The following is a 20883-nucleotide window of genomic DNA, read 5'->3' on the forward strand; positions in this document are numbered from 1 at the left end:
TCACACGGACAAAATACGTACTGATTCGGATAGACAGCAATGAAAGAGAGCATTGGATAAAAAATGGTTTTAAATTAGTTTATTTATAATCTAAGTATAAAGATAGATAAGTAATATACCAAGACGACCATAATTCAAAAATGTGAAATTTAATTAGTTCAAATTGTAGGCATGAAACAGCCTTCATCCTGAATTAAAAAACAGGTTATTTCCTGACTGTAGAACTTTATATTGCCAAATGTTAAAATAAAACAAAATATGTATTTTTTTCTTTTATTTACAGTTTTCATACAAAGTTATAGGACTTATATTTAGCAAACTCAACTATCATCCATTTTCTGAAATATAAAAACTGATTTGTTTGTCACTGTTTTAAAATAAAAGGTAATTCTTAATGTAATGTTAATCTTTGTAATATTTAAGCAAAGTGGTCTTCTCTATCTGCAGCCAGCATTGGAGCAGTAGCATCCTCCATTGCTGCAAAGTTCATGAAATGAGCCGGTCGATGCACTTCATGGTAGAATTCACGTGGATTGCCAAGTTGGACTCCATATTTCATGTTTGGATCATGTCGCACACCTAAGGAAAACAAAAAATTTTTTTATAAATTTAAGTAGATGCTTATTTAAATATTATTATGCCGTCAATCCAATAATATTAAGAAAATGAAACTCACCCATGAAATTATAATTCCAACTGCCTTGTGATGGGACCATAAAGTATCCAAGGAAACGGTCCGAGAGTAACATTTGGACTCGTTCATAATGGCTAGGCAGATAACCCTTCGGGTTGTTCCCTCTGTCCGTATTCTTAGCTCCCCACTCATATCCACTCGGAGTAAGTTTATAAGCAGTAAGAGAACAAGACCCGGGGGTAAAAGAACAAGTTATGATAATTGTTTTTTCACCATCCCATGATGGATTTTCTGCCATAACTTTAGCATGTGTTGTTATGTCCTACAAAAAGATTTGATTAATTAAACTTTTAAAATGTTAACTTTTTTAATTAATTTTTAAAACACATATTATTGTAGAACTATTTTTTTTTTCATATCTTTAATATATAAAGCTCACCTGAGGCGATAATTGCGGCAATTCGTTGGGTTGTGTGTGCATCCAACCCAGGGGTTGAAGGTGTGCAAGCGCCGGGTGTTTCGGCAATTGTCGCGGGAGATGAACCGCTTGATGCGTTCCCCACTGCGGTGGTAGTACCGCGCAGTGCACTTCGCGCACTTGAGGATTGTCACTTGGCGATGTACCGTACAAGTAGCAAGCGATCTAAAAAACACATTTCATTATTGGATTACCTTCATTTATAGGTTATTATTATACTGTTCTGATATTATGAATATTAGAAAGTGTATAAATTATGTAGTCTTGTTAATATACCTGTGCTCTCAAGTCTGAAATGGTGACAAATTTCTTGAGCAAATTCTTTGGCAATATGTATGTGTAACCACTCTCCTTGATATCATCGGAGCTGACGTAGATGTGATTCGTACGCAGATGGAGATTCGTTGCGGAAATCGCACGAACACGCCATTCAGTCTTCGAACTGTATATACATAAAAACGCATGTTCATATTATTATCAATTACATATTAAAAATTAGAGCTCTAGAGTGAATATAAATTAAAAATATAATTTTACTTCGTCAGCACTACACAACTATATATACTATATACAGAAAATATATATATATATATTAGTTTGGACTCAACATCAACCTTTAGGGATGAAATTGAATTGATGTCAAAATTTAGCATTTATACTTTCTATATTCTTCAATGTGTATATTAATATCGTTTAACATTAATTTACCTGAATGTCTGTGATTCGTAGTTGCTGGTGGTAGAAGTGATAATTTCATCGCCATGTTTGTTGACGGTACGTGTAGTTGTGGCTGTAAGTTGACTCTGCTCTTTGCTTTGTTTCTCGATCTCAGCTATCTGTTGTCTTTGGGCTGATGGTGCCGAAATCTCCATTCCGAGGATAATATCTCGAATCTCAGACTGAGTTAGTGAAGCTACATTGACGCTATATAAGAAAGTCATAATAAAATATTATAATAGTGATCATCTTATATTATGTATGTTTACTTAAGGAATATAACAAAACAAATAATAAATTTTAAGAATATTATGTATATAGTTTGTTTAACCAAATTTACAACTGGATTACTACAATATATTTAAAAATTGATATTTGCCCTCAGTTTTAAGATCTTTATCAAAAAATACCAAGATAATAGAAAACTGGCAAAAAGTAGACTTTAATTTTAACAATTACAACTGTAAGGGACAACTAACTCTGTTTTATACCTTGTAGATACAAGATAGTGTTTCACAAATAATAATGATTACAACTCAATAAAGTCTGGTACCTACTTGTAGTAATAGCATAAAAATAAAAAAGAACCTACTTGTTCTTTTTGCCATAATCGGCCAGGATGAGATCCTTGAGCTGAACTTCTACCTTAATCCAATCATCGTCAGATAAAGTAGGCCAAATATGATGTTGTTCCGTTAGTGTTGTTTTGTCTGGCTTTAGAAGAACTTTAGTTCTTTCTGTGTTCACGTGTAGCGCACGTAATATTAATATCAATCTACTGAAAGCCTAGAAAGAAAGTTCTAATTACTAATAGTTAAGTAAGATTTTAATAATCAGATTATATTTGTCATTGTAATATTAATCTATTGGTTTTTTTTCCAGTTATTTTGATACATAACAAAGTTTTGGAACTCTGTTATTTTAAACTGCTCTGATAGTGTAAAATAATGTTTGCATTTATTTAAACAAAAAAGTAAAGTGATCAATTAATAAAGACATAAAATCAGGTTATAATAGAAACCAATTACACAATACTTACTGTGTAAGATGAGATTGTCTTGAGCCAGTCATCATACAAATTGAACAGCACCATCTGTGGTTCAGTAGCCTTTAGGATAAGGTCTCCAAACTTCTCCACTTTGAGACAAGCTTGGAACGGTAGTTGCAGTTCAGAACCCTTAATAACGATGTTCGGGAAGTCAAGCAAGTGCACCTAAAACGAATTTTTGAGTAAATTGTCATCAATCACTTTTATTTATCAAATATTTTACTCCAAGTTAGAGTGTAGAAGAAGGCATATAATTACTAGGATCTCTTTTGTTTTCAGTTTTAAAAAGTGGTAAAACTTTAATGAATACATAGTAATAAATAATTTATTCATTTCAATGTATTTTATCAAACACTCTTTATTATCAATCAATCAATCAATCAATCAACAGCCAATCGTTGTCCACTGCTGAACATAGGCCTCTCCCAAGGTGCGCCAAAGCTCCCTGTCCTCCGCCTTCCGCATCCAGTTGGTGCCCGCCACCTTCTTAAGGTCGTCGGTCCACCTGGCTGGAGGGCGCCCTACGCTGCGCTTGCCGATTCGCGGTCTCCACTCTAGGACTCGTCTGCTCCAACGGCCATCGGTCCTACGACATACGTGACCAGCCCACTGCCACTTCAGCCTGCTAATTTTGCAAGCTATGTCGGTGACTCCGGTTCTTTTCCGGATAATCTCATTTCTGATCTTATCCTTCAAAGATACTCCGAGCATAGCTCGCTCCATAGCACGCTGAGCGACTTTGAATTTGTGGACTAGTCCCGCAGTTAGTGTCCACGTTTCGGCACCGTATGTCATGGCAGGTAAGACGCATTGGTTGAAGACTTTCGTCTTCAAACATTGCGGTATAGACGACTTGAGGACTTGACGAAGGTTGCCAAATGCTGCCCATCCCAAGCGAATTCTTCGATCGGCTTCCTTCTCGAAGTTGTTCCTACCGATTTGTATAATCTGTCCTAGGTAGGTATATTCACTAACAACTTCGAGAGGTTTGCCCTCGACGTATATCGGTCCCGGCACGACATGCCTATTGAACATGACCTTGGTCTTGTCCAAGTTCATGCCGAGACCGACACACCGGGAAGACTCGCCTAGGCTACGCAGCATTTCGGTGAGTTGTTCCAGCGACTCTGCTATGATGACGATATCGTCGGCAAATCGAAGGTGTGAGATGTACTCGCCGTTTACATTGACTCCATACCTAGTCCAATCCAGCGTTTTGAAAACGTCTTCCAACGCGTTGGTGAACAGTTTCGGGGATATTACATCCCCCTGTCTCACCCCTCTGCGCAATTGGATCGCCTTCGTCTTACAGTCCTGGATGTGGACAGTCATTGTAGCGGCGTTGTACAGACATCTCAGTACCTCGATATATCTCCAATCGATATGACATCTCTGCAATGAGTCGAGCACTGCCCAGGTTTCGATGGAGTCGAAGGCTTTCTCGTAGTCCACAAATGCCATACACAGCGGCTGATTGTACTCTTCGGTCTTCTGCACAATCTGCCGAACAGTATGGATGTGGTCCACGGTGCTGTAGCCTGATCGAAAGCCGGCTTGCTCTGGGGGCTGGAACTCGTCAAGTCGTCTGGCGAGACGGTTCGTGACGACTCTTGAGAACAGCTTATACACGTGACTCAGGAGGGAGATTGGTCTGTAGTTTTTCAAGAGGGTTTTATCACCTTTCTTGAAAAACAGTACCACCTCACTCCCGCTCCACGTTTCCGGGGTCTTGCCATGTTGGATGACGGAATTAAAGAGGCTTGCTAGCTCTTTCAGGACCGGAGTCCCGCCTGCCTTAAGCAACTCTGTTGTGATTCCGTCATCTCCCGGAGATTTGTTGTTTTTAAGCTGTTCTAGAGCCGCCCTAATCTCTCCTTGGTCAACGACCGGGAGCTCCTCGGAGTAATGGCGCATAAGAGGGGCGCGCTGGTCATCAATACTGATTCCCATGGGTTTATCCGATCTTGAAGAGAACAACTGCCCATAAAACCTCTCTACTTCTCCGATAATCTCAGGCCTAGAGGTAACGACCCCACCATTTTCAGTTTTAAGTTTTGTCAGACGCGGCCTCCCAAACTTGCGAGCGAACACTTTCGATCCCCGATTTTGCTCAATCGCAGCCTTGATGGCACGGGTATTGGAGCGTCGGAGATCGCGTCGCGTCAGCGTTTTTATTGTTCGGTTTAAGGCCTTATCTGACAAAAACGATGGTAGTTCTCGTCGTTTTCTCATGAGCTCGAGTGTCTCAGCAGAGAGTTTTGGTGCGTTGTCTCTTCTCTGTGGCGGAAAACACTTGCGGGATGTGTTTTGCAGTATTTTGACCAGCGTGTCGGTTCTCTCATCAATGCTGCTTATGGTTTCCAACGCGGTGAATTGATTTTGAAGTTCCATTTGGAACTTTTCGGAGCCTTGAGCAGCTTGGAGCATGGTAGGTCGGAGAGTAGACCTCATCATTCTCGATCTTTCGGCTTTTAAGTTGATATTTAGAGTGCCTCGAACCAAGCGGTGATCACTTCCGGTATTAAACCTGTTGATCACTGAAACATCTCTAAATATGTGCCTTTTATTCGAGATGATAAAGTCTATCTCGTTCCTTGTCACGTTATCGGGGCTTCGCCAGGTCCACCTCCTCTGAGGCTTCTTTTGAAAGAAAGAATTCATCAAAAAAAGCCCCTGCGCTTCGAGGAAGTTTACCAGCATTTGCCCCCTGTGATTTCTGCAGCCCAAGCCGTAAGGTCCGACTTTCGATTCACCGCTATCTTGTACTCCCACTTTAGCATTAAAGTCTCCCATAACAACATTGTAGTGGGCCCTCGAGGTGTCGTTGAGGGCCTTTGCGATGTCCTCGTACATCGCTTCGACCACATCATCAGAGTATGTCGAAGTTGGCGCATATACCTGTACGACCTTCAGGGAGTACCTGTCGGAAAGTTTTAGGACAAGGTACGCTACCCGGTTCGACACACTACTGATTTCCACAATGCTGCTAATGAGATCCTTTTTGACTAGAAAACCGACACCACCCTGGGAGAGGTTATCACCTTCGCGGAAGTAGAGTAAGTTACCGGACTCTAGAGTTATCGTGTCCTCCCCCTGTCTTCGGACTTCAGATAACCCCAGTATATGCCAGTTTATATGACTTAACTCTACTTCTAATTCGGCGAGGTGATGGTCCAGCCTCATCGAGCGTCCATTATACGTTGCCATTTTCAGTCGTTTTATACGGTAGCCTGCCGTGAACCGGTGATTCTTAGCACCCCCTGCCCTGCCGATACCGCGACCGCTACCTTGGTCGGGCCTAGCGGGCTTGCCGGTAACTGGGGGCCTTTTTTTGGGCGCATCTGCCATTTAGGGAGGTGGTTTGCCCATACTCGCCGCGCTGGGCAGGCGTGTTGGCGAGCGCAGTAGGGGGTAAGATGTTTATGGGAGGGGGGACGCTGCTGCCCATCCCCCCTTTTCCCCGTCCCTCAGTCGCCTCTTACGACACCCACGGGATGAGATTGGGGGAGTACTATTCTAAGCCGGTACTCCACGGCGAATTATATTAAGGTTTAATTCAATTGACAGCATTTGTTCTTTAACTTAGATATACATATAAAATAATTTACCCCTGTTATTTTATGATCTTTGAAATAGTTGTTTATTTGTATTGGATCTTTTACAAACTGAATTAAATAAATTAGGTAACTTGTAATTATTTCTATGCCAATCTGATAAGATAGATAATATCAAATAGATCAATAAGTTTACCTCAAGAGGATCCAACATTCCTTTTCTTGTGACAATAATTTGCTTAGGCTGCTCTTCTACTGGCAATGAACGAATTAAAGCCGCTACTTCCTCAGCAGTCTTCCATTTCGCAAGCTATATGCGACAAAAAAAAAATTAATAGTGTTAAAAGTCAAGGCATTACAGAATTTAAAAATATGCAATATGTGATGTCTTTAAATTCCGTAATGCATTGACACATTGCACATTCCATAATTTAAATTATTCAACTAGAATATAGATTAAACCATATAACATAGGAGGTAAGTTGTCATTTTACCTGTCCAAGACGTTTCTGCCCGGCCCACACACTGGTGTGAATGATCTTGAGGAAAAGCTGACCAGTACGTGGGTTGAATATGAAGATTGCACCATTAATAGGTTTTGTAGTCAAGTTACCCTCGAAAGTTTTGTGTATCGTCACACGGTATACATTAGTGTCATCAACAAACCTAAAAAAATTCGAAGACATTCCTTTCATATAACATTTAAGAGATGATGAAAGAGAGAAATAAGAATGGAATAAAAACTTCTATAGTGCCAACAAGTGTGATTTTTTTTAACTGTGTTTTGTAAAGAATTTCTGTGTCTTTACTGATATAAAGTTAACATATACACAAAATAACATATATAACATACCAAATAATTTGATTAGAAAATAGTTCTCCATAGTTCTGACTGGAGAGGTATGGTTCTGTGGGTTCGGACGAGTAAAGCTGCAACGCTTTACGGATACGCTCACGTAGTACGTATAAAGCGGGATTAGCCTTCATTATTTTAGCCATTGCTTGCTGGATGAGTGGCTTGCAACCAGGGAACCAGTTACCATATGCACTATTGGAGAAAAGTTTATTTTGTTAGAAAAAAATATAGGGTAAACATTTCGTACTCAATGATGAAGATTTCCTTTGATTATAAATCTAACATCTTTATTAGTATTATTTTCTTAGACTGTCATGTAGTCTATGTATACCCATCTTACCTGTGCAAATTGTAGGCAAGATCAATTGCAATGAGGAGACCGGTAGGTGACGGATAGATGGACATATTGTCTGTTGTGTAATCCAGGAACTTAGCCCGAGCATATCGCTCGACATCGTGCGAGTCGTAATCTCCCCAACGAAGTTGTATATCCAACCAGTATTTCTGAGTTGTTGTATTGTCCATTGTGTCCCTTAAATAAAAATAAAAACCTTTGTTATATGTGAATCTTTTTAGGAACTTTGGTTAGTAGTTAAAGTGAGTCGTAATATTAGAATTATTTTAATTATTATTTTAGTGATGAAATGATGAATGTTAAATAGGATGTTTCATGGCTATTTTGTTATAAATTATAACCTAAATATATACAAACAATACATAAAGTTATACATACTTTGTGTCAGCAAGTAGCGATGGACGAGATACATTCCACTTATAGGCCGAGAACAAAAGAATATCAGCACATGATGAGTTCATTTTGTAAGATTTTCGAGGGTGAATGGTCTCTTTTTGCACTGTCTCTATCTCCAGAGCATCAAGTTCTTGATCAAATACCTGTTTTAAAATAATTAATTATTTCACTGTGATAATTGTGTTACAATAACAATAAATAGGATTTGTAGTATCATCATTTTCATGTTATATTTTTTGTTTTCCAATAAATTTGCTTACCTGACACAAGTCCATAACAATCGACTCATGGACTTTCTGCCACAAGTGAGCTCTGAAGATTTGGATGAGAGAAATCTTCAATGTTGGGATTTTACCGTGCATGAATATACCTGTTAAATCCAGTTGCACCTAAAAAGAGTTTTTTAAATATAATGGATTCCTGAGAATACTTGAAATAAACAATTTCAACCAATAATGTCTATATCAAAATTAATGCTGATTTTCTATGAAATATATTCTTTAAATATTAAACAACAAGTCCTATATAACTGAGAAAACTACAATCAAATATAATCATTGTGTGTCTGATAAATGCTAACAACTGCTACAATCAATGAATATTCTATAACAAATCGAGAGTTTAACATCACATAATAAAATTATTTTACTGTACCTGGAAGCCAACATATACATTGGCTCTGTTAATAGTGGGCGACCACCATAGCGTGAAACGCCGATTTGGAATTTGATTCAAACCAGATCTCTGTGCATTAGTCAACTTCTTATATTTCATCGACTCTTCGAACCCGGAAGCCTTCTCCCTAAAAAAATAATTATCATTAATTAAAAGAAAAGCTTCTTAAAAAATACGAAATAAATGTTTTAGGGAAATATATTATTTGTCTCAACTTTATTTTTAAACTGTAAAGTTTGATTTATATTTCATTCTTACCAGAACAATCCCTCCCACGTCGGGAAGTAGGTTCCCTTGAATAATGTATGTTCCAGTATGCCTTCAACACCTCCGAGGGCCTGGATCATGTCTGTACGGTAGTTGTTCAAGTTCCACAGTTTGCCGTCGTGTCGTTGATGCGTCCACCAGAACGGATTCTGTTTTAGGACCTGTAATACAATTTTTATCAAAAAATTATATGATTTAAAACAAAAGCGTTTATTAAAGGTGTATCTATTTATGAAAATGTCACAAAATACGCAACATAATATTACCTGATATTGTTTGAACTCTGTCCTTATGCGCCATCCTTTATCATAAGCTAGTGTGTGTCGGTCCTTTTGGAACAACGTATTAATTCTTGGAATACCGCGATCCCAAGAGTCTTCTAAATCTTCCAATGTCAATCGCCTACAATAACATTTTAACTATTATTACTAAATAATAACAAAACAATTACATAATAAAACAATTTAATTATCAAGAATGATTGTCAATTTGATCAGAAGCGTAGTCTCAGACGATAGACGCTATAGTGCGATGCGATCGGCAAGGCCTACAGTCATCAACCGCCCCCAGAGCACAGGGATTCTCTGGTTTCAGGACCCCTACGCGATTCATCACGTCAAGAATGTTTACAATAAAATAAACATTTGTAAAGGTTTTTTTTTATATATTTACTTATATCATTTAGGTATATTTGTCCGCGTGCCTACTAAGTTTTATATAACGAACCTGTTTTGTGCATTAGCCTCTTGCCTTTTCAAAGCATACTCTGCCCAAACTCTCTGTGAGTCAACAAATTCAGCCTCCCAAGGCTGGATGTAGCGATACAAGTTAGGAATAAGTTGATCTTCATCATGTGACATTCCTGATCTAAAGTGAGTGATACCTACATCTGTTTGTTTTGACCAACGGAGATCAGACTGCAAAGAGATTAAAGTTCAAATATGATGTTTAATGTTGAAAATCAAATATAGAATTAAAATTTCAGTCACAACTGTTAAAAACGAAAAACATATCGTCATTTTAAGTAGTATGGAACATAATAATAACATCTATAAATGTAATATTCATAATTTTAGAATATTAATAGTAGATTATTATAAATTAATTAACAAGTTTAATTTACATGTATAGTAACTATTTCTTACCTGTGGAATTAGAACATGTCCCATGGACAACATCCCAAGTCCACCTAATTCTTTTGGAGTGTAAAACACAACAGGCGGGAAACGGGAAGGCATTTTCGAATTAAGACCGATTTTTATACGAGTCTGAATTTTATTCTCGCATTTTACAAGCAGATCTAGTAGCTCTTGTGTGTTGACGACAGCTTCACGGAAGTATGTCATTAAACCTAAAAACATTATATTTCTTAGAAACAAATTATTATCAAAGGGAAATTTAGTACAGCACTTTAGTATTAAATGCAATATTTTTTTGTTATACAGATATATTCAAAAACAATAAATATTAAATGTAATTATAAATGTAGTTTTGTAACATCTTCATCTATATACATATGTATAAGGTAAGGGTGCAAAAAATAATGCAATATATTTATTTAAAAAAAAATCCTGTTACAAAAGTAAGGTTTAAGTCAAAAAGCTTAAATATAAAGACTAACCAATAAGCGCAGTATTCCATTTGTTAACAATCTTTGTAAATGTCGTAGAACCAGACGCCATCAATATCTGTCGCACGCGGTTGTGGAACCTAGCGAGCGACTCGTCGTCAACACGCAGGTAACATTGAGCAGTTCGCTCCTTGGTAACTTCATTCTGCAGGTTCCATACACCATCGCGGTGTGACAGCTCCTCGTGTTGACTGCGGCACTACAGATAGTAAATTAATGTTAAAACAATTGGATATATATTTTATTATAAAATTTTCATGACATATTTCAACTCATTAATTTATTTCTCAATCATATGAAATAAATGAATATTTATGTAATTATATAATATTTATTTATATATAAAAATATTATAATGTATATATATAATATATATATATATTTACATGAAGAATGACTTTTAAATAAGATGCGGTGATATTGTTCACACTAGAACAATTAATAACAGCTAATTTTTAAAGTCCTTTAATTATATATAAGTTAACTCACTTTAGGCAATATTCTGCATTCAAATCCAGCCATGTTAAACAACAAGTTAGGATTATCCTTCGAGTAGACTGACACAAAGCTGTTCTCCCACTGTATAGTAGTCACAGATCTTGGCAAGCGGTTCTTGATATCCCAGAAAACTGCACGACCTCTGTTACATAATTTATTGAATTTAATTACACACTAACATAATATTTATGCTATAATATATTATAAATAAAATGTTTTCTGGAAAAAATTAACAGTGTAACATTATATTGAATTCAAATTTTATTTAATATTTGTCATATTAGTACTTACAAGTTAACATCATGTTTCATCAAACGCATCCTAGCATCTCGCGGCCAGCATTTCTTGTTATTGTAGCCAACTATGTTTTCGTTGTTTGGGTCCGGGTGCTCAGTAAGATAGCGCTGGATAAGATCACGAGCCTCTTCTGCAGTGAATCTAAATATGCCATAATATTTATTTAATATTTATGTATATCTTACTGGCTGTACTATAGACTTTAACCACAATTAAAATATTTCTTTAAACTCTATGAACTTACAAGATGTGTTTTTATTGTTAATTATTTTTAATATTCCCAACACAAAATGTAATGACAAGTATGAAATACACCTTGTGCTATATTACCTGAAGAATATATGAATCCGGTCTATATATCTACAATACAGGCGAATCGGATGAGCCCCTTCTGCTGCTCTATCTTGGTAAGAGAGAAAGTCATTGGGTAATTGTGGGGGACCAGCCATCTCACTGGCCCTCTGGAGACCCAATACGAGCAGGTCAAGGACTAAGCCATAGTATTGGACTATGAATGATGCAAATTGAAGTCCACGAATTATACCGTAAGAATTTGTGTGGTTCATATCCTGCAAAATGAGAAGAAATTAATATTCTGCTTTTCTTTTGTTTTTTGTTGTAAATTCGGCTGATTATCAGAAGCGTAGTCTCAGACGATAGACGCTGTAGAGCGATGCGATCAGCAAGGCCTACAGTCATCGACCACCCCCAGAGCACAGAGATTCTCTGGTTTCAGGACCCCTACGCGATTCATCACATACAATAAAATCTTTACCTGTGTTTATATCCATGTCATTTTATTATTTTAATATATCATAAATCTTGTTTCTTTACTAAACCAGTAAACGTTATTATTAAATAATTGATTATTATTCGTAGATGACTAAAATGATAAGGAAAATACCTTGTAATTAATAACAACGTTATTTTTAGCCGTCATGTAGTCAGCAATATTGTGGTCCACGATCAAACGCAAGAGACGATTAAGAAGCGTCAAATCAATTTTCTCATACAGCTTTTCGAAGCGGGATTCTAGCAGTACGTTACACTCGCCTTCACCGACTTCCCATACGTCTTGCAAGTTATTGATACCTGAAGAAACATACAGCATCAAGTAAAGTATAGTAGAATATTATATTTATATATCAACCAAGAAGCAAAATAAACTTTGCTTAATAATATTGTCAGGTATTCTGTTTTAATTTCATGAGTAAATTTAGATTAATGTTACAAAAAATTGTTTGGTGTTGTGAAATAACACATCACAGTGCCAAATGATTAAAATGAAATCTATTTATTATATTCAAACCATTGTTTCATTACTCCCTTAAGATTTGCTGTGAATCTTCAATTTTCCTTGGTAGTAACGTACAATCAACCAAAGTGAGGTTTGTAACAAGGGGATGGTACAACCATTTTGATCTCCTTTGCTACAACGCACACTTTGGGCAATTGAGTCAGTCTTCTTTTTTCACATATCTTCTTATAAATTCATGTTTATCGATATAACATAACAACAACATTTCAATGCAACAACAAAAAACGATCGATATATGAATTATGGAAAAAAGAGTGTAAGACAAAAAATATTACGTTGTACATACCCTGGCACCATTTGTACACGAGAAGCGGCGAGGGCTCGGTGTCGGCCGGTTTTACCCAAGGCGGCAGCAATCGACGCTTGTCCGCTTCATACCACAAATACTGGTCAAGGTATGCATCCGTTATCTTCTCCAGAGGTTCCACGTCGTAAACTGGCACCAGGTGCGAGTATAAGTCCATGAATTCTATACCTACCTAAGAATCAGAAATAATACTTGATGCATCCATTCATTATAATGTTAATAGTAATTACACTTAATGAAATTATATTAAAATAAAAATTAATAAAACTTACTTCTCTAAAAGTTCTTTGTGTAAGCAAGTGACGTTTGATTCTGGAGAGTGCTTCGTGAGGGTTATCATAGGCTTGTTCAATAAGACCCAGTTCTTCTCTCTGACTCTGATTAAGCCTAGACTTGACACTGTAGGCCTCCTTTAGCCGCTCCAAAGCAAGGATAAGCAGCTTTGTGTCGTGCTTGTATGAAAGCGGTGGGAAAGGAATGGGCGCGAAACGTCGAGACTCGAGCCAGTGGACAGTTGTTGTGTAGATCGCTACTGCTTCTTCAGGCGAGATGTAGGGACCATCCTGTATAAATTTAGGAATATGATTTACACGTCAAACGATAAAATTACGACTAAATAACTAATTGAACATTATCTTTACACTGAAAACAAATAATTTTTTGAACAATTTGATTACTTACACAATGTTAACAATAAATATTTACCTTCAGATAGTTGTGTTGCCTTTCTTGTTCTGCTTTAAGATACAGTCTCGTAAGACGACCCAGATTCTTCTTACACACAGTCTTATCAACTGTAGCACCACGTCGGATACGTTCACGATTGTAGTGCGCAGTATTTGTCCACCAATCGGCTTTCATCTTCACGTAACGAAGAATCATGTTTTCTATTGGTGTTGGGAGCCCAGGCACCTAATAATAATAATTTCAATTTAATCACTGTTACTGGAAAAATATAGACAACATTTCAAAATTGACTTGCCTTCCAGGGTATATTAGCTTTCCAGCACCTCCAGGCCTCTGACAAATGTTGCAAGATAGTTCTAGCTTTGTTTTGTTTGATACCTTCAGGCATCATATCAACGATATCGTGCATTACAGACGCACGCAGCTCCAAGTCGAAGTGCGATTCTACTCGCTGTTTGGTCACAGTTTTAGCGACACCTAGTGTACAAATATATATATTTCAGTATTAATATTTGGAAAAAAAATGAATTATTTCAAATAAGAAATATTAATTTATGGACCTTTGGAATGTCGTCCCTCGAACTGCCTGGATAGCAAGTTTCCGAGCCAGCGCTCTAGAAGCGGGGTAATACCGCGCATGAAAAACAGCCATACACGCCAGCCTGGGGCCCAGAATCCGCAACCAGGACCTTTTGATACGGGACCCTAAAGATAAAAATATATCTAAGACAATATATATATATAGATCACTTATTAAAAACATTAAATCCGTAAAAAATTTAACATTGGTGCAGACCAATTTTTTTTGTTGTCTTTCTCAGTGCTACTGTAAACTTTATATACTATTATTACAGATATGACAAATTATATTTTATTATATAAAAAAGGCGAATATACATTAAAAACATGAATCACTTACCGTATTAAATCTATAATAGACAAGATGTTTCAAGTCTTTGCACATTCGTATTTGTCTCATTAATTTATACTTGTATCTGTACATGCCCGTCAGTTGACCGACATGGGCGAAAATGTATTGCAAACCGTCAGCCAGTTGGAAGGAGTCAACATTGTTAAGTCGGTATTGCACATGGGAGTCTACTATTAATTTAGTGAGGCGAAGAATTTCACGACACAAATGGAATGCTAAAAAGAAAGTCACAGTATTAAAAAATTTTTACTTAACTGTTTTATGCTATTTACTTACAATGTTAGCCCTTAAGGGCATTTCATAAAAAATATACATCACTAAATTGCTATTATTTACCATTTCCGAACCGCGACTTCTTTCTCTCTTTTGTTGTGAGAGTTTTAACTGGCTTCAGATTGAAATTGTAGTCGAGATGTAAGTAATTAAGATTCTTTCGGTGGATAAGCAAATTTAGCATGTTATAGCCTTGTCTGCACACCTGGAGACCAGCCTCCACCCAGTCAAGGGTGGTTGTTTGGAAAAACTTTGTTGATTTGAATGAACGGAATAGATACCTAGACAAAAAAATACAATAAATATAAAAAATAAATCGTATTTGATAGTAGTTCTTAGTATAGACGTAACTTCGAATCTACAATTATAATAAGGTGAAAATATTCTATATATAAACCAATAATTTAAAAGTAAGTCTGCATCACATTAGTTTATTTTACAAATTACTGTGGCAGTGTTTAAAAAAAAACACTAAAAAACAACCGCCCAAGAGTGTGTAGAGTAGCAATATAGATATGACCATTGATTCCATTTATCATACATTTTTGTGTGAAGCTTTGAAATAATTTGAGAAGCTTAAGGTGGGATGAATTAAGAACATCCTAATTTGTTAGACTATTCCTATGCATAAAAAATAATTGTAAATTTACCTCTTCTTTTGTGGTTTCGGTGGTCGATGCTTGAGCGCATTTAGCACATAGTATTTCAGCAGTTTCTGATAAGACACGCGCACTTTTACGGGTTGGCCGGGAGGACAGTGCTCTTTGTACCAAGTCTTTACCAGAGGAACGTCGATAGCTCGGCGACTACGTCCTAATAATACATATATGATATCAATATCTTGTATATATAACCGTAAATCAAGGTATATAATACAAATAGATATTTACGAATCAAAAATAATCTGTACTAATAGTTTAATGCCATGTAAAATTTACCTGATCTCATGTTAAAAGGTCTGGGAGCCCACAAAAGTGCAATGCCGTTTGCAGTATTGTCAGTGTACAAAGCCGTCTCCTGTAAGAATGGTGTAACATCTTCTGGTAACAAGAAATCTTCTTCTTCAGGCACAGGATCTAAAGACTTCACTGTGTGGCGATGAGAGATTGGATTGATCAATGGATCAAAGTAAAAAGCTGGTAAATCTGGATCTTCAGTCTTAATGTATACCACATTTGGAGTATGATACCTAATAGATAGATATAATAAAAATTATAACCTTTTTTGTAAGTCGAAATAAAATTGTAGCAAAATATTCCTTAATAACTTACCAAGAGAGTTGTACAAAATGTGGCAAGTTGTTATACAAATATGGGAATGCAATTCTGTACTCTGTTCTAATTGGCTGACGAATAATAATCTTGTTGATGTCATTAAACTCATTCCAATCTTCATCACCAGCCGAGTTATCCTTTACAAGTGGCTCAAATTTTGGCCCACCAGGTATTGCCATATTTAAGGCTTTTGCAGTGAAGAAACTCTTAGAATCAAATAGGTAGAAATAATTATCATCAACCAAGTCAGTAAGCAGTTGATTAGCAAGTCTGTATAGGGTTGCCATTTGTGGTAATGATAAATTCCATTTTCTGTAAGTGGACCCATTTACATGTCTTGTACCTAAGAGAGGTTTATGATCATAAAACCAGTTAGCAACAGCTGCGTCTTCTTCGGGATCTAATTCAATCTGAATGGGCTCTAAGGGCTCAACATCTAAAATGTTATCAGCATAATCCAAGGGAGGTTCCTCATCATCGAACGGCGGAAATCTCATGCGCTTGAAATGACGACGGTCACGTTTTTCTCTACGCATCATGATCCACATCGTTCCCCATTGTGCTATATAAACTGGCTCAACAACCCATGGAATTTCATTGACAAATGTAATAGCACCAGTTATGTGGTACAGAACTTTTACATCTCTGATTTGTTCCCAGGGCATTGGCATATTTTCTAACAGTTTCATGACAGCATGTGGCATATATTTCAAAGCCCCGAGGTAAACCCGTTTATCGTGTCGATATTTGCGACTAGTCATATCACCATGATCCCGAATAATTTTACGTATGTGTTCAGGTGGCATGTCTTCTTTTTGGGCATCCACGAATCCAAATTTCCGTTTGTCCGCAAAACGCTTGGTTTGAAGTTGGTGCCATTTTTGAGCTACAGAAAATATTTTTTCATATAACATAAAATATATATATATCATATATAACATAAAACATGTAGTAAATTTTAGTATGTATCATAATTTAAAAGTAAAAGTATTATATATTACAGGACTATTACATACTATTTTGTAAATCCAAAAAAGTATATTCATTGTTAATTTGACAGTCGGTCATCAATTTATTTGAAATATAAACAAACCAGAAAATCTTATGACAGTAATATCTTATTTGTTTGTAGTTACACACCTACTTCAAATTTATAGATCATTAACGATACTACTAAATATTATCAAAAGTGGTTTCACAATATTTTTTATAGAATTAATTATTTTGACAAACTTTCAACACAATTTTTATTTAATGGCTCTGATGATACAACTCAATGTATGGCTATAGATACAACTCAATTAAATATAGCATTTAGTAAATATAAAGTAGATTTTTGTTATTATATTATATTTTATTTACATGTTATTTCTAATCTGATTGTGTGCAATAACAGCAATTTCCACTAATGCTTAAATGAAAATTTATATCAATTGCAAGTGTTAATTTACCCCATAGAAAATTATTCCAGTCATAGAGCTTCCAATGGTGAAACTTTGGGCCATGGGGATACATAAATCAATTTAATTTAAATAACATGATATTACATATTATTTATGGTCCAGACATGCAATGTTGTCCCTACCTGATGGTAAATGGTCACAACCAATATTTACTTATAACACCAAAAATTGTGCCATCACACCCTAAGATATCAATCAGAGTAATAGATTTGTAACAGTGCTAAACTAACATGTACACAATATAACTATTATTTACCATTACTTAAAATTGTATTTTTTTCCATTTAATAACTGGTACTGGTATTTACCAGATGGTAAGTGATCAGAACTGCTTATAGATGTTGGCACTATAAGAAATATTAACAATACCTAACATTGTCAACCGCAACCTTAGGGACCAAGATATTACGTCTCTTGTACTTGTAATTGTACTGGCTCACTCGCGTTTTAAACCAGACCATAGCAATAGTAAGTATTGCTATTTTGCAGTACAATATGTCATGAGCAGGTGGCTAAAAAAGCCGAGATGGCCTAGTGGTAAGAATCTTAACCGATGATCGTGGATTCAAACCCGGGCAAGCACCACTGAATTTTCATGTGCTTAATTTGTGTTTATAATTCATCTCGTGCTTAACTGTGAAGGAAAACATCGTGAGGAAACCTGCATGTGTCTAATTTCATTGAAATTCTGTCACATGTGAATTCTACCAACCCGCATTGGAGCAGCGTGGTGGAATAAGCTCCAAACCTTCTCCTCAAAAGGGAGAGAAGGCCTTAGCCCAGCAGTGGGACATTAACAGGCTGTTACTGTACTGTACTGTGAGGTGGTAACTACTAGGGCAGGCTTGCACAAGGCACTTTCACTAATTGAGTATAGTTATAATTTTTTTTCAATTATCCTAACTATCATAAATTCTCTTATGTTGCACAATAATCAGGATACATGATCCTATACTATAAAATATTTTAAAATATATTGATATGAGATCAAGAAATAAAGTTAGTGATTTTGATGGGACTAATTTAAGCAGGCATTTTATTATTACAGCCTATATAGAGCCAGACACTTAACCTTAAATTGTTTTTCACTAATTTAATAATAATAATAATATCCTGGGTATATTTTCACACACAGCTATCTGATTCCAAATTAAGCTTGGACAAAGTTTGTGGTATGGAAACCAGACAATTGATATACTACATATACTACTTTGTAAATACATACTTATATAGATAATTACACCCAGACTCAGGACAAACAGACATGTTCATGCACACAAATGTCTGTCCTGGGTGGGAATCGAACCTACAACCTTTGGAGTGAAAGACAAGTATCTACCAACCACGCCAACCGGCTCGTCAACTTACATGGTATTGTTGCAAATGTTTATCACTTTTTAATAGAATATATATATTGACGAAACCAATTAATAGCTAACATTTGCAAATAAAATATGAAGTAGGAATATAATTAATACTTTCGGGACAGAGCGAGAGGGGCCGAGAAGCCTGGACATTATATAAAAATCACCTAACAAAAATCAAATTAAGAATGTTGGTTTTTTTTCTGTGGCACCCATAAAATTGGCATGTTCATTTTATGATTGATACTTTTTAAAAAATAACATAATGAACCTTTTTAATTATTGATTATAGAAGTGTTCAGTACTTCAACATTTTAATAATTTGATCTATTGGTCAATATGTTTAACTGTGTTTTTGTACTACTACAAAAATAATATATGTAATTATAAAAGTCACTTTTACATTATACATAGAAGAATGTATAGTTAATTAGCACTGTTTGCTTGTTGTATATTTCGTTGGAAGCATCATAATGGCATTGTAAAATTGTTACAATAAAAATACAATGAATGCCTTTGCATATTTGATGCACATCTGATAAACCTCAAGACTCAATTCTTCTAAAATTATATGAGTTAGTAATCCTAAAAATGTTTTAAGCATTGAATTATTGTTTTCCCATTGTATACACATACAAAGTTGTTTTATATAGGTATATGTAATTAGCTATTGCTATAACGGTTATAAATGATAAAAGTTATTTTGCACAGTATTTATTAACTTTACCTTTTTCTTTGATCTTTTCCTCCGGAATGTGATGCGGTTTAGGAGGTTGCGCTGGAGGCACCGGTGGCGCAGCTGCAGCAGCGGCGGCGTGAGCCTGCAATGCTGCTTGCTGCGCCGCCGCTAACTGCTGCTGGGCCATCATGGTGGCCCAGGGGTTGGGCCCCAAAAGATAGGGCGGCAGCGACATCGCTGCGCCTTTTTTCTAAAAAAATACACGTGGACGCTATATAAATTCACGAACTTAACACAACTATAAACAATATTTACCGGTAACCACTAGTAATAATAAATTTATCAATGACTACTCACTTTTAACTTCCTATCGAAATGTTTAATTTATCTATCTAAGTCACAAAAAAACATTGATTAAAATTAACAAACATATAACGCAATTATTAAGAAAGCAAATTTTTCAGCCGGCGGCCATTTGCTTTCGAATACGCTAAAGAGTATAAAAACTTTTCTAATACACTTCAATGTTGCCAACTACATTAATTTTTCTGTACTTGAATGGACTACGATGAAGTATGGATTGATATTCGTACCATAGATAGAAAAGGCTAAATATAAGTTTTTGAAACAGTCTGCTATAAATTTCAACAACACTGGTGGTTTTCAATATTTATTGAATATAATAATAATACATTCATTATTTATGTTAACCTAATAAAACACACTTTCCTCTTGGACTGATGTTTAGATTTATTATAATATCAAAAACAAAACAGCAGGTAAATTATATGATTATGTATAGAAGTACCTAATTAATATCATACAAGGCAGCAGCTAGACCAATTAGAGTCTGCCTCACGAAAGTTGAGCCTAAGCTTTTATCGATGGCAACATTCTATTAATTTCACTTTTTGTACCCGGCATAAAATGTTAACGGTTTTGATGTGGTTCTGATTGATCATTAAAAATAAATAAAACGATAAAAAGTGACGTGCATACATATATATTAGGATGAGTATGTCTCACAAAAATTGAATTCTTAGATTCTGATTTTGATAATGACTTATTAAATAAATTAATATTTGAATAATTACCATTTTATTTCTATGTATATTAACATTAAGCTTAATGTCTATCAATTTATTCTTATATATTTACCTGTTCTGCCTTTTGCGGCATCTT

General features: G+C 35.8%; 1 protein-coding gene across 1 annotated transcript; it reads right to left on the minus strand.

The window, feature by feature from the left end:
- Window positions 1–259: 259 nt before the first annotated feature.
- Window positions 260–20191, minus strand: LOC126773661 (pre-mRNA-processing-splicing factor 8). The gene is made up of 35 exons (XM_050494670.1): window positions 20059–20191; window positions 19750–19951; window positions 16193–17081; window positions 15860–16110; window positions 15572–15734; window positions 14985–15202; window positions 14637–14863; window positions 14278–14422; window positions 14013–14194; window positions 13736–13942; window positions 13303–13593; window positions 13010–13202; window positions 12310–12497; window positions 11736–11974; window positions 11400–11546; window positions 11100–11250; window positions 10602–10809; window positions 10126–10331; window positions 9707–9897; window positions 9247–9382; window positions 8972–9141; window positions 8693–8840; window positions 8299–8427; window positions 8021–8181; window positions 7628–7819; window positions 7285–7479; window positions 6926–7097; window positions 6628–6741; window positions 2869–3042; window positions 2422–2615; window positions 1821–2036; window positions 1389–1554; window positions 1074–1277; window positions 677–956; window positions 260–579 (listed from the first exon to the last, which is right to left on the minus strand). Exons 2-35 carry the CDS (start codon window positions 19934–19936, stop codon window positions 419–421), a joined length of 7095 nt encoding a protein of 2364 aa, XP_050350627.1. The 5' UTR covers window positions 19937–19951; window positions 20059–20191; the 3' UTR covers window positions 260–418.
- Window positions 20192–20883: the final 692 nt, after the last annotated feature.

The sequence above is a fragment of the Nymphalis io genome, chromosome 15, assembly GCF_905147045.1.
Source record: "Nymphalis io chromosome 15, ilAglIoxx1.1, whole genome shotgun sequence".
Lineage (NCBI taxonomy): Eukaryota > Metazoa > Arthropoda > Insecta > Lepidoptera > Nymphalidae > Nymphalis > Nymphalis io.